The 14524-nt window shown below is 43.6% G+C and overlaps 1 protein-coding gene across 3 annotated transcripts in view; it reads left to right on the top strand.

Moving 5' to 3' along the window:
- Positions 1-14524, top strand: part of kifc3 (kinesin family member C3) — a 52555-nt gene that overhangs the window by 20499 nt on the left and 17532 nt on the right. For 2 of the 3 annotated variants that reach the window (XM_069661973.1, XM_069661957.1), the window contains exons 2-3: positions 9079-9199; positions 13317-13459. In XM_069661973.1, the coding sequence (XP_069518074.1) occupies positions 9118-9199; positions 13317-13459 (225 nt within the window). In that variant the 5' untranslated portion in view covers positions 9079-9117. Of the gene's footprint in view, positions 1-1527; positions 1633-9078; positions 9200-13316; positions 13460-14524 lie in introns of those variants that run through there. The other variant, XM_069661965.1, reaches the window with a different exon arrangement.

Below are 14524 nucleotides of genomic sequence, written 5' to 3'. Positions count from 1 at the left end.
GGAAGTGAGTTTATGGTTTTAGCGCTTTGAGCGTTTTCATGGGACTTTACAATACACTGAATAAAAGAGGTAAATGGCCACGTGAGGTCCCTCATTCGTTTGTGGACAGTTGTTTTGTAGCGATCTTGTTTTGGAGCCAGTCGTGACAATATTAGAAGAAGAGGATGGTGCTGGAGAAGAGGGAGGGGTTAGCTAATATTGAGACCATGCCTAATGCTAGCGCTAGCTTGGTTTGCAAGATGCATTCGTCATAAATAACTTTGTATTAATTATAATGCTAGTCTTGGAAAGCTTCAAACGTGCTCTAAGCAAAATCTTCTTGAGCAGCAGACTCCTCAGAGAGAGAAGATACAACCGATAGCTGAGTGTTCTTCAGGTTGTGGTCGTAGCTATTTGTCAGTCATAGAGGCCACGCCCGAAAGCATACACTGCTTTATCCTTTATTTTCCAACAATCAATCAATTATTAATTACAGCCAAATAACAGCAAAGTTCACTCATGACTCTAAACCAGGTCTAGACGGTACCCTTTGTAATATTAGTAACACACCTTTACCTTGTGGCCTTGGCGTGTGTGAGCCCTCAGGTGGGCTCAGTCTGCAGCAGAACAGCTTCTTGTGTCGGTCTGAAGCAGATATTCACAGTGTTAGTTACGTCTCGTCTCGCCGTTCCTCCTCTACTCTGCTACTCGGGAACAGAACGCTGCAGGAGCCCCATTTGTCAACAGAGCTGTCAATCATGAGGCCACACCCCCTTTTTAGTAAACTTGTCAGAAAAATGAACACTTGGACATAAATCAGCATGATAAGAACTAACTATAATGACAGAAAAATGTATTTGACGTGTATTTTGATTTTATAGTTTGACTCATGTCCCATCTGTTAACATGGAGGAGGCGGGCTTTTTGAGCTATACTGCAGCCAGTCAGCAGGGGGCGCTAGAGAGGGTTTGGCTTCACTTTTAGGGAGCTGTCAAGTCGGCCATCTTTTTATCCAGACTCTGCTTTGAAAAACATTATATACCTTTAAATATTACCAAAAAAAAAAACAGATTCTCCTAATGTTGAAATGATTAGCCAATAATCAATTAGTCAGATAAAACTCTTTTTATCCCCTGTCCTTCATAAATGTTGTGTACTTGTTGTGTGTGATTGATTTGCAGCTTTTGTGATTATTGTTTACCTCTTTTCACCATCCCAACACCAGACAGACAAACACGCACACACACACACGCACACACACACACACGCACACACACACACACACACACACACACACACACACACACACACACACACACACACACACACACACACACACACTCGGCTGTTGAATATTTCAGCGGGGGGGAGGAGCAGCTCCTCACGCTTCAGTTGCGGCTGAAATATTTATCCAGGGAAGGGAAGAGGGAGGAGGGAGGGGGCGGGGCTAGAGGAGGTGTGATGCTGCTGTGCTGTTGCTAGGGGAACAGAGAGGGAGGAAGCTGTTCGTGTGTGTGTGTTGAGGGGGTCGGCCGGTGGCGTTGACACTGATCCTGCTGTGTGAGTGTGTGTGTGTCGCTGTGTGTCGGCGTGAAGCTGCAGAGAGGAGCGGGATGCAGCGATGATGTGGACCGGGAGGCCGCAGGGAGGGAGGTAAGAACCGACCTGAAAGGACACAAAGACAGAGGGACGGAGGGATGGAGGGATGGTGGTCTGAGGAGACGCTGCAGAGGAAATAGACATGTTGAATAGAGACGGAGGGGTAATCCAGTGAGATGGAGGTCTGACTGTAACCTGATGCAGAGTGTCGTGTTTCCTCTCATGACCTGAATATATGTGCCGTATGTTCAGAGGAGAGCAGCATTAAGCTCCAGTTCTGTGTTTTATTTTTGTTCCTGTGTGGACTCCCTCATCCGACCTGGTAATCCTCCTTTTGTCTGGTAATGTTGTCTCTCTCCTCCATTTTTATTTTGCCTCCGCGTGTCCTACATGTAGATTTTTTTTTTTCCTGTGGATCCCTTAAACAAATCATTTTAGAAAGATGGTGTTTTTTTTTGATCCTGAAATCTCTCTCTAACTAGTCTCACACTGGGATAGTGTTCACATCCACCCGCAGGAGAAGGTGCAGGCCAAAAATCAGCCTTCAGAGGAAAAGGAGAGGTCGTCCACACGTTGAAACTGTGAAGCCATCAGGGTCTCTGCCAGGTAAAGGCCTTACAGCATGTGCAGGACGACAGGCGGGTATATTTAGCTGCACCAGGTCTCATACTGATTTAAAAAACGGATGCTGTTATTGACTTTCGTTGTTGCGTGTGCGTCTGTGAACGAGCTCTGATATGATGCAAATTAGAACTGAATGGCGGATCCATAAAATACGTCATGAGTCAGACGTTTTCCTGTCTAATAGAAGCCTGGCACCAGAGTGTCTGTGGTGGGGCGGTTCAGTCATAGTAAACGCTGTGTGTGGTGTGTGTGGTGTGTGTGTGTGTGTGTGTGTGGCTGTGTGTGAGCAGACAGGGTTTGAGTCTGAGCACATGGAGACGGAAAAAAAACAGAAAGAGATGATTTGACCCAGTTTTAGGGATGAGGATGAGGAGGAGGAGGGAGGGGGGATCTTAGAGTCTTTCCAGGAGGTAAACAGAGGATGTGATGCTCATTTAGTGCTTTGTTGGATTACCTGTACTTTTTTCATATAAAATGATTTAAAGGTGTACTGGTATTTTTTAAACCTGGGCCCTATTTAAACATATGTTTTTGCTCTGTATGACTAATAGGTTTTGAAATTGCTCCAGTGAAAAACAGGCTGTAATGGCTGCAACGTGATCCTTAGGAGCTAATTTGCCTGGTCATAGAACGTCGAATTAGACATCAGAATGTTATTCGAAGTGTCAACCTTTTTGTTTCTGTAAGATCCATTTTTTATAAAACCAGAAACACCAGTTTCATTACCAGAATCCATTGACAAAAACAGCAATTTTATCAGAACACGTGAGTTGCTGATCTGTCGCTGCCGTGATGACTTTCTTTCTTTTGTATTGTGTGACTTTGAAGTTTCAAAGGGTTTAAAGTTCAAATCCAACACAACAAAATAAAACGAGCCAAGGCAGCGGGAGAAAAGTACATTTGTTGCTCTGCAGTTGTTGTTGTTGTTTACACGGGCGGGCGGGGCTCAGCCAGGTGCAGGAGAGAGGGTTAGTTTTAGTTTTTTTCATTTAAAGAGCAGCTCCAGTCGTGTTTTAAGATGTATAAAATGCTCTGCTTGAAATAATAAATTGTGTCTCATGTGTTTTTTCTGCAAAATACGTTTAATGACCTTGTAAAAATCTCCTCCTTCTCCCTCCCATTAAAATTCCCTGAATCTGCATAGGCCCGCCCACTATGCAAATTCCCCACCGCCTCCTCCGTCGTGAAAAGAAAACACGTCTGTGCCGTCGTTTAGTGGCAACTTGTTGAAACGTAGCTAGCTTGAAATAATTAATTAGTAGTAGTAACGTTAACGTTAGTAGTCAGTGAGTTTGCAAACATGATGGTTACAGCTGGCTCGCTCATCGCCAAAGTGGTTGCCATAGGTTACACATAATGATATGCATAACGTCACCCCGTCCATTAACGGGATTGGCTCCTTAGGTTTGTGACGTCTCAAACCTGCCAATCCGAATAGAAGGCGAGGTTACCACCCATAAAGAGTAACATGTTAATTAATGTTTTCTTTTACTGTCTATTGAATGATTTCTACTTCAGAACCTGTTTACATTCAAGGTGTTTCAGTGAGCTCAGTTAGTGTTAGAAGCCTACCAACAGTGTAGGAGCGCTTCAGTCTGCGCCTCAGATGTGCTGAAGGTGTAATAAAAGGATTGTGTCAATTTGAAGAACATTTTGTCGCGGTTTTGATGACTTATTGGGGTGCCAGTCGGTATTTCAATTTATTATTATTGTTTTTTAATTATATTTAAACCACCACAAGGATACCTCGGTTCCTTTCTCAAGAAGTACCCAGTTATGCCTTAAATTAAACAAACATGAAACAAGCCACAACGGAAGTCACCCCTCGATCCCACAGGATCCATCTCCGGCTCGTTCCGTCTGCGCCGCGTTTCTGGTCCGTCAGCGGCGCGAGCCCTCGCCCACAGGAAGCGTGTCAGGTCTGCAGCGCAGCGGAGCGCTGGCCCAAGCAGCTGGATTCGCGAGATCACAAGATCGCAGGATGGAACGTTCCGGAGACGGACCCTGTGGAATCGAAGCAACACAGTTTAATACCAAAATGTATTGAACAGAAGCAAAGTAAACAATTCAACAAAAGGGGTTCTTACAGGCAAAATAATGTGTCTAGTGACCCCTTTCACAGTTTTAAAACCAACCAAAAATAACCCTTTTTCAATTCAGTTCACCTGGCTGATTCTCTTTACAACAGTTTAAGGCTTCAATTTTCCACCACGAGAGAGCCGTCCTGCCCACTCACTCTGAGGTGAACTCGTTCTATTGTTGTCTGTCTGTTTGTAGCATCTTGTAAGTCCACGTGGGCGGGGCAACTTTCAATAAATATTCTCCTGCTACTAGTTTCTTCCCACAGATCTGAATGTTTACTTTAACCTGTGACCAGCAGTAAAGTATCAATGAACCATCGTTTGTGTCTCAGCGACTGATCCAGAGTCGGCGTCGAGGTGTTTGTAGACTGTCGGGCTGTGAAGGTGTCAGACTGCAGCAGATGGCTCTCTGCCGCTGTTAACAGCCAGGAAACATTAAACTGCTGGTTGGAAAGTGTGGCTGGAAAAAACACGTCGTTCCACGTTTTCATCGTTTACTGCAGGAGGTGATTATCAAATGAACCGAGCCTCAGAACTGCAACGTACAGCCGGGCCTGTCTGAACACATGAAGAAACACAGAGTCACAAAGTGTATTCTGCTGTTTAGTTATCACAATGAAGTCAGTCTGTCCGTGTGTGTGTGTGTGTGTGTGTGTGTGTGTGTGTGTGTGTGTGTGTGTGTGTGTGTGTGTGTGTGTGTGTGTGTGTGTGTGTGTGTGTGTGTGTGTGTGTGTGTGTGTGTGTGTGTGTGTGTGTGTGTGTGATGGCAGGCAGTGTGAAAGGTTAACCTGAGCTCTGCAGTCTGCAGGGAGAAATGTGTCAGCAGCTGTCAACATTGATAATACTTTCTCATACTGTATATGTGTGTGTGTGTGCGAGTGTGTGTCACGCCAGCATCTCACTCCATCCTTTAAGCTCTAATCCACTCCACAATGCAGCGTGTGTGTGCGTCTTTGTAAGTGTGTGTGTGTGCGTTAAAGTCTTATTCTGGGGGTTTAGAAATCAAAGGAATGCTGATGTGCTGAGACATTATTTGTTGTGAAATCTCGTGGAACCAGAGGCTGTAAATATTTACAGTATATTAGAGTTTGGACTGCGAGCTGCACATAAGGACATATTTGAAAAGATAGCTAAGAGCTAATTATCAGTAGACTAAGCGTGAAGTGCAGCTGGTGCTCATGGGAAAGTAATTAGTTCTGCAGGATGTGGAAGGTGATAGAAGAGGAAATGTCAGGGGACTTCAGCGTGCTACATTCCTGCTAATGTTAAAATCGTTCAAAGCATCAAAGACTTAGACTAAGACTAAGACTTAAAATGAGGTTTGTAAACTGACTTTGGTGCATCGAGGCAAATGAGTTGTGTTTTTTAAGTGTGTCCTTGGGAGTTGGGTGGATACAGCGTCTCTGTTATTGATGTCCGACTTGACGCTGGACAAGGACAGGGAGCGGTGACGTTCTTCCTCTTGACCTTCACACACTCATCATGCTGCACTTTGTGCTGCTTATTCAGCTGCTTGAACAAGTTGTTGCTTTGCGGCGCAGACGCAGGTTTCATGACCTCTTTGCATGTTAGCTTTTCTTCTTAACATCTTTCACCCTGAACCTGAAATACTTCCAAACGACCAATGACGAGCCGCTTCAGGGGACCAGCTCTTCGTCTTCTGTTGAAGACATTAGACTTTTGTTTCTCATGACCGTCTCTGTTGTTTACTCTTCGACTCTGCTGCTGCAATTTCCAGACAATTTCAGAACGTTCAGGTTCTAAAATTTCAGGACTGCCTTTCACACAGCAGGAGATTGTCTGTGTCACTTTCACAACTCTAAATACTCTGGTTGGAGTGAGGAAGGCACCTAGGTAGCGTGTGCAGGTGAAGGAGGAGTCTTCCACATGGTGTCTGAACGTTTCCGCAAACTGAGACGAGCAGTAACGAGAAGAGAATAAAGCAGAGAAACTGTCGCGCTGTGGATGTCGCTCTAGATTCCAGGTGTACCTGAAACAATGACCTTTGAGAATATGTTTTCACCATCAGGAGAGTGAGAGTTTCCCTCATTCATTAACCTCTCAGATTGAACCTGTGGTCAGTCGAGGGTTAAACGGGCCATCTGCTCCGCGGATTAACAGATTACAGTCGCAGTGAGCTCATCCTTACCAGGAACGTTTCTCATCAGCTGCTCTGAGATCAGATGTTGATAATCCTGTCGGGAGCCAGCAGACAGACAGTAGGCTGGTTAACTGACTCCAGGCTAGACTGGGTTACCTTTGCTGAGCCACAGGTCACTGGTTATGTGTGAATGGGCTGAATGGGACCAGATCAGAGGTCGCTGAGGATGTGAGCGCAGCGGCAGCATGTTCGGCTGGGTGGGAACTCTGATCAACAAGAGCCTGCTGGACAGAGAGCGCTACGTCCATCCGTCAGAGCTGCCACCGCGCTGTGGACATGGACGGGTAAGAACAGAGGGTCAGCTCAGGGTCAGAGGCTGTCGTCTGATAGGTGGGGTCCCACAGGTGAGACAGGACAGAAGACTATTATCCATCAATTAATAATACAAACTTTAACTGTATGGAATGTCATTTACACATGGATGCTAATGGCATATAACACCAGATAGACTGACTTGTCCGGCAGAGATGTGCATTTGTATAGTCAGTCTGCAGCTGTGCTAACGGCACTGTGAGGCTGTGAGAAGACACAGTGGTATTTTTAATGAAATGCTAGCATAGGCATGCTAACAAGCTTAAAATAACAATGCTGCAGGCTGTTGTTTGGGAGATATAGCCTGATGTTTGTCTTGTTCAACATCCCAGCATGTGGTGAATGTGGATCTTTTTTAGCAGGTTCAACATCTCAGTTTAGTGTGTTAGCATGTTTGGATTTCTATTGTGGGCATGTTAGCATGCTAATATTTAGCTGGTACAAAGTCTACCGTGTTCTACATCTTTAGTTGAGTTTGCTAGCATGCTAAATGCTCACAATGAAACCATTAACATGCTAATGTTAAGGAGATACAATGGCCCAGTTCACCCTGTATCCGGAGCACTAAACCCCTTACAGACTTAACTGACGTCAGGCGTGCAGTGGACGAGTTTATGAGTCTCTGAGGGCTGAAATGGGACAAACTGTGATAACATCAACGTTACCTGGAAACATTCATCACCATTAAATGATAAGAAAGAAACACCTCAAGTATTTGTGGTAATAGTGAGTCATTTTTTGTATGTCTTTGTTTAGCGTGTTAGTATGCTACCATGCTACCAAGCTCACAGTGTAACGTGCTGAAGTTTAGCAGGTATGTTTACCACAGCTGTGTCCCAATTCAGGGGCTGCATCCTTCGAAGGATGATCGACACCCAACTGTGCGTCAAAGGCTGTCCCACTGTGAAGGCTCCTTCAGATACGGCTGACAGATGCATCCTCCTTTTACCGCGCTACAAAGGATTCATCAGGTGGATCCTTCGTCGCCCAACGTATCCCGAGATTCATTCATGCTCTCAAGCGGCTGAGGAATACACTTTTAAATGTAAACGTTTAGCAGTAGTAACAAGGGTGACTTGAAACAAATTGTCTTTAAAATAATAGGTTAAGTTACGCTACATTAGTTATGTTGGGTAATTAGCCGCTAGCGACCTGTTGCTAAGTGACAGCAGCTGCCTTTGAGGAGGCAAGAGTAAGGGCGGGAACAGCTGCTGACGCAAACAGGAAATCCTCCGTAGACCGGACCGCCTCATTTCAGTTCGGCTTTAGCGTCTACACAGGCTACGAATGACTCATCGTTCGTAGACCGCGTCCTTTGAAGGCTGCAGCCCCTGAGTTGAGACGCAGCTCATGCTAACAAGCTCAAGATGTGAACATGGTGATGTTTGGCAGGTATAATGTTTCCCATGTTCACCGTCTAAGGCTTCGCTCCCTGTAATGTTTTTGTTTGTGTTTACACCGAGCTTTCACTCCACTTCTGCACTTAAAAAAAGACTTTCATAAAGTCTGCTAAAACCCCATTTTACTTTGAATTAAGTTTCAATGTCTACATACAGGCCTCTGTCTCATCAGTTACATGAAAACAGATGATAGATAGATAGGTAAACATCTGGAAAATCTATCAAATCTGAGTGGAGTCAGACCAATCAGACAACAGGCCTCATGTCAAAGGTCAAAGTAGAAAAGACTTGATGTTTATCACTTGGACTGAGTGATCGGAGCACAGCGGATTTAATCACTTAAACACTCGACCTGTTCTGTGTCTTGAATTCTTTGGCGTCTTCTGAAGCCCCGTGGTGAGTCTGATGATGCTTTTTAAATGTTTTGTTGGTTCGTGCTGTGTTTGCTTCAAGAGTCCTGTGCAGAGTCCTGAAGTACTTCTCTCTATGCACTTTAAACAGCTTAGGTCTGAGACCGTCCCACATCTTAAGATACTTTGGAGAAGCTGCTTTCGGCCACAGCTGCCCTTGCATGTGTGCAGTGGTTTGCTTTATCTGCAGTGACTGAGGCCATGATATTAGCTTTGTTAGCATGCAAGCTTGCAAGCCACAAGCAAGGCATATCCCTCCTCACTATTACAAACTTTCAGCGGTTCATGAGAGCAAAACTGTGACTGAAAGTAGATCCTGATTTTGCTGCAGCGAAGAAGTTGGTTTTTGACTCACATGCTGACACTGATTCCTGCATTTTAGGCGGTATTGGAAGCACAGAAGAAGATGATAGATATCACAAAGAAATAAAGATATAAGGCTTTGAAAACAAAACAAGTTTCTTTTATTCTGAAAACCGCAGGTCTAACACTCTTTCTTCCTGTGTTTGCAGCCGGTCCAGCGGTCCAGCGCTCTGCTCAGCCCGGCGGTCATGTTCAGCACAAGAAAGACCTGGGACCTCGGCCACGCCCCCTGCCTGCAGGAGCTCTGGAAGAAAGACATCTCATTGGACGGTGAGTCAGACGCGTGTCAAAGGAGGAGGGAGCTTTAAACAAGAGGAAAAAAAACAGCAGCGTGGCTGCATTTTTGCATGACAGCAGAGTGTGTGCGTGTGTGTGTGTGTGTGTGTGTGTGTGTGTGTGAAGGTGTGAGTGTTTACGCAGGGTTGAGTCATACCTGTTAGCAATGAATGGAGCTGGACAGCGAGAGGAAGCAGAGGAAACCTGAGTGTGTGTGTGTGTGTGAGGGGGACGAACAGGTGAGCTGAAAATATTTATTTATTTATGTTTGCTCTTCGAGTGTTTTTTCTCAGCTGATCGTTTTACAGTCAGAGTCTCCGGAGAGACGACGGATCAGGTTCACAACACTGGAGCTTTTGTCAGCAGAGAGAGTTTTTCCTTTTTCTCTGATCCTTTCTTTCTCCAGCAGATTCTGTCCTTCATGTCACTTTCCTTCTCCATGAACGTTTGTTTCTCTACCAACATTTATATCTGTTTAAAAAGTTATGGTTTGGTTTGAAGCTGCACGATTAGTTGGCTCCTATTTTAAGGATTTGAGGTGTATTTTTTATGTTATTTGAATTCAATTTATTTGAATTAAGTCATTTATGAAGCAAAAGAGTCAAACTTATATTCTAAGTAGTGTTGGTTTCTTTACTCTTTTTATAACATAGTAAACAGAAACTCTTGAAAACCCAGATGTTTGATGACAGCATTTTGGGCTTTTATGAAAAAGATTAAACGATTGATTATTTGTAGAAAAGATCAGCAGATTTATCAGTAATAGAAATAGTTGATTCAAAACGTACAAATCAGTGAGCCCTAACCTTTCACGACACGTTAGCTTAATGATGAAGTACAGTAAGGTTATTCTAGTATTTAATGTGCTTTATTTACCAAAAACACACAGAACTGAACTTTCTGTGGTTTAATATCAATGCCAGGCCGTAAGTTGACTTATACAGGGATGGAGGATTTTATTAACAACACCCAAAGCTTCATCTTATTTTTTAATCAGTTCGTTCTTCAGGGACGGCGCACATAAACATCAGTGTAAATGTGCAGCTAATTAGCGTGACAGCTAATTTGTACCTGTCATAACCGCACAACTGAAAACTGATTGATGAATGAGGAAAAGTTTGTCCCAACAGATGTCATCACAGATAGAAACAGAAAGTTATGTAACTCTATGAACATGTTCAAGCTCTGCATCCTCGTCTGAATGCAGTGGCCATGATAACTGCTGCTGTTTTCTGTCCATGCGTTTGACTGCATTTATACCTTAATTTAATATGACACCAACATATATATTTTTTTATTTACACTATTGGAGTGTAAAACTTATTATTAAAAAAGAGCGAGCCTAAACTGTTGCATGAATCTTATCTGAGATCCTTTTAACCAGAAACAGCCGTTACGTTACTCTCTTCAAAGCCACCAGACTCCATTGACAAAAACAGTAATTTTACCTTGCAGAGCACGGGGAGTTGCTGATCTACTGTTTCCTTCCATAAGTTAGTTTTGTTTGTGATTTTGAGTGTTAAACTTAAATTGTGTTGGATATGAATTAAGCATTTGAAACACCAAAGTCACACAAAACGGAGAACAAACTAATTTATCGAGGCAGCGGTACTTAAGCAACTCCTGTGTTCTGTGAGCTAAAACTACTGGTTTTGTCAATGAGGTCTGGTGGCTTTGCAGAGAAAGATTTAAATGTTTCTTACCTCATCAAAATTCTACCTCTGTAGGGTTCCTTTCTTTATATTTTCAGATTTAACATAACTAATTGACTTATCATTGCAGCTTTCATCTTCGTACTGGATTAACTTTATTATTAGTCGAACAAAGCCGCATGAGGAAACATTTGAATTAAGTCTGACTGAAAAATATGCTATTTAATTTTTATTGCAGCACGTACCCAAAGTGTGTGTGTCGACATTTACTGTGTCACCCTGAGTAAGTTTGTGTGTGTGCGCGCTTTTAATCCTGTTTTCTAGTCTAAACGCTGGACTGAACTGAACCGACACAGTGACAAAGTGTCTGTGTGAAAAATCTGAGCATTACACAGACTTAACTCACACACACACAGTGCAGATTGTTCTCAGGTTGATAAGATTTGAGGCCTTATAGAAAGCTTGTGACCACACACACACACACACACACACACACACACACACACACACACACACATAGTTTCGAGCAGGTTAATGTATCAGCGGCTCTTATCGCCTGTTATCTGGTCGGACAGGTTTCCATGGTATTCAGGAGGAGTGCAGGTTTACTCAGCAGCAGGAGGAGCCGAGAACTGAGGAGCTGATTCAGGAAAAGAATTCAGGTTATTTGTGTTTTCTGCCAAAACTTCTGTAACCACAAATCTGCTTATATGCATTCTGTTATATTGGGAGACGCTTTTCCTCCTAAGAGACTTACAGTTTACCCTCGTGCACATGACCAACACGGGCTGTGTGGACTTTAGTGTCTTACTCAAGGACATTTCAACATATGCACTGAAGGAGTTTAACAGGAGGCTCTACATTTAATGAAGCACACTTATATTTCTGCTTCTATTTTTATTACTCCTGTTATTTTTAATGCAACACATCCACTCCAATGTGCGTCTGACATACAGTGTGCTGTATCTATAACCACACTGTATGATTAAGGGCTGCATACCAGATAAACGCAGTGTGTTTTCATGTAAATATAAACAATTAGCAATCATACATTTAATTATTTGGGACTTATAAGTCTATTTAACAGATATACCATAACAAACCCCTCCTCCTACTTTTACCACTCTTGGTTCAGTGACTCTGACAGCGGCATGAAAAAGTAGAGCATGTTCAGGTGGAGCGACACGTTTCACAGAGAGACTTCTGCGTCTGCAGTTGCGTTACTTATTCAATATACCATCCACAATTTCTAACTTTTCAAATGTATGTTTAACGTATGATTAAAGCTCACCGTCTCCTACTTCCTGTTTGCACACACAAACTCACGCCATGTGTGCGCTCCAGGTGTAGCTGCTAAAAGTAAACACTCTGCGGCACGTCCGCTCTGTCAACAGTCCGTTTAAGTTCCTCCGACAGGATCTGTGACGGCAGCAGCGTTACACGCGTGTTTACAGGCAGGTGACACACTGACTCTGCTGAAGAGCTGCACTAATAGAGATATTAGAAGGACTTACTGTACACTAGTCATGACAAGAAGAATCTGTTGAGTTTGCATTTTGATTCAAGCAATAAAACAGCAACTTGATGTGTTTCAGTTAATTTGCTTCACGATTGCATGTCCTGCAATGTGACTATTGCACATCACAATTGCATCAATCAACTTCTTTAGCTCGCTGCAGTGAGATGCACACTTTTTTATGTAGCTTGAAGATTTCAGAGTCAACTCTTTACATGGGATGTGATCCAATACAGGTGTTAACACGAGCTGATGCATTGAAACAGCTGCCTGTGAGACAAACTATAAGTTGTGAACGCATCTTGCATTCAGCTTTTCCAAGGTCGTTCTTTCAGCACCAAACCATTCAGCAGGATCTTATGATCAATCAGCTCCCTGAACATGGAGGTGCATCACCTGTTCAGAGCTGTAGTTGCCATCATTGTGTTGCTTTTAATCATGCAACAGCTTTCAACAACATGCGTACCAACAACCTGCATCACTGTGCATGTACACCGCTACACGTAAGATTGAATCATTTACGTGGTTCGATCTATTAATGACACGTTTAAAAATAGCCCACTGCTACTGATTTGAATCCCAGTGAGTCTTAGCGTGTTCATTCTGAGGAGGTGTTCATGTTTAGCGTTTTGATTCTGTTTTGGCATTTGGAGATGCTCGCTGCTATCGAGGAATTTGCCGCAGCCATCACAGCCCGTGCTGTGGCTGCCAACTGAAGCATCTACCGGAGCAAATACAAAACCTTTTGTACCTTTTAGTCTTCAAGAAAATACGTGAATAACTTTTTTGTTTAAGAAGAAGGGAAAAATACCCTCAATCTTGACATGTCAGTCACGAAATGATTGGCTTGCTGCAGTGACACTAATGCTGTCACAATTACACCATTGAGCTAAACTGGAACCTTAAGACAAAGCTTTTCTTTGTCCCTCCTGTGTGTCCGTAGCGAGCTCAGTGGACTTCCTGATGAGTGATGGTGAAGACGACGGCTCCTTCCTGTCTCTGCCCACCGCCGCCTTCTCACAGCGCCCCTCTCTGACTGCAGAGCTGAACGAAACAAACGTACCCAGCCAGCAGCTGCTCATACAGGTACAAACTCAAAGTCACACTGTGTGTGTGTGTGTGTGTGTGTGTGTGTGTGTGTGAGCTGTGACAGGCTGACTCACCACTAACATCAGCACAAACTCTGTCTCTTTTTTACACCTTGGGGAGACGGCCTGTCGACCTGCTCATCACATCTCTGACATCACTGTTGATTCTCTCTGATGCTTTAGTCACTCTGCATGATGCTCATCTCTCACACACACACACTGTCACACGTCTGCTCACACCAGCATTTAACAGGGAACATTTGTGCTGACTCGGCTCAAGTCAAATCCGCATCAAGATTTCTTGTTGTGTCTAACTTCAGTAAAGTTTCATAGATTTCTGGTTGTCATCTTTCCCTTTATAAAACAGATTCTGATACCTACATGTGTTACCTCCCCGATACCACTGTGGTAAAAAAGTGTACATGATTGTTAGCATGTATGTATTCTAGTAGCCCTGTATGAAGGTGATATGATACGATATTATCGGCACGTTATCGGTATCTGCAGATTATGGCTTGAAAATGACATGCCGATATTGTCCGCCGATAAAACAGCGCTTTAATTTTGCCTAAAGGCTCGATGATTCCCTAAAAAAGCTTGATTTAATGCTACGACATCAACACGGCATGAATGTGCACGCGCACTGACTATGCAAAGTGATCAACAATATACAAATAAAGAAACTCGAGCCAGTCTAAACTAACGTCCATATTCATGAACGCACACGCGATAAAAACAGTCAGTTGGCGATCACTGATGTCTCCGTAGTAGGTGCAGTAAACAAGTCCGGGCATGTCTCCCTCACTGCCGTCTTTACCGCCGCTGTGTAGGATACTGTTTTAGAGAAGAAGAAACAAGAGGGTTTTTTGATGGCCTAGTAGATTATAGTATTGGATGGGTACGCTGACTCGTGACGTGCATCGTGACTCGTGTATTATTAAGCGATATCTCAGGTAGTTCCAGAATATTTGTGTCTGCATCGGACTAACTGTAGTCTTGCATGTGAAGTCATTCTGTTGTCTTTTCTCTGCCCACCTGTCTCTTCTTGTGTCTCATGCTGTGC

This window comes from Semicossyphus pulcher, unplaced genomic scaffold (assembly GCF_022749685.1).
Source record: "Semicossyphus pulcher isolate SPU_LCO1_2020_fin unplaced genomic scaffold, fSemPul1.0.p SCAF_1, whole genome shotgun sequence".
In the NCBI taxonomy this organism is placed as follows: domain Eukaryota; kingdom Metazoa; phylum Chordata; class Actinopteri; order Labriformes; family Labridae; genus Semicossyphus; species Semicossyphus pulcher.
This window is presented reverse-complemented; position numbering and strand designations above follow the sequence as displayed.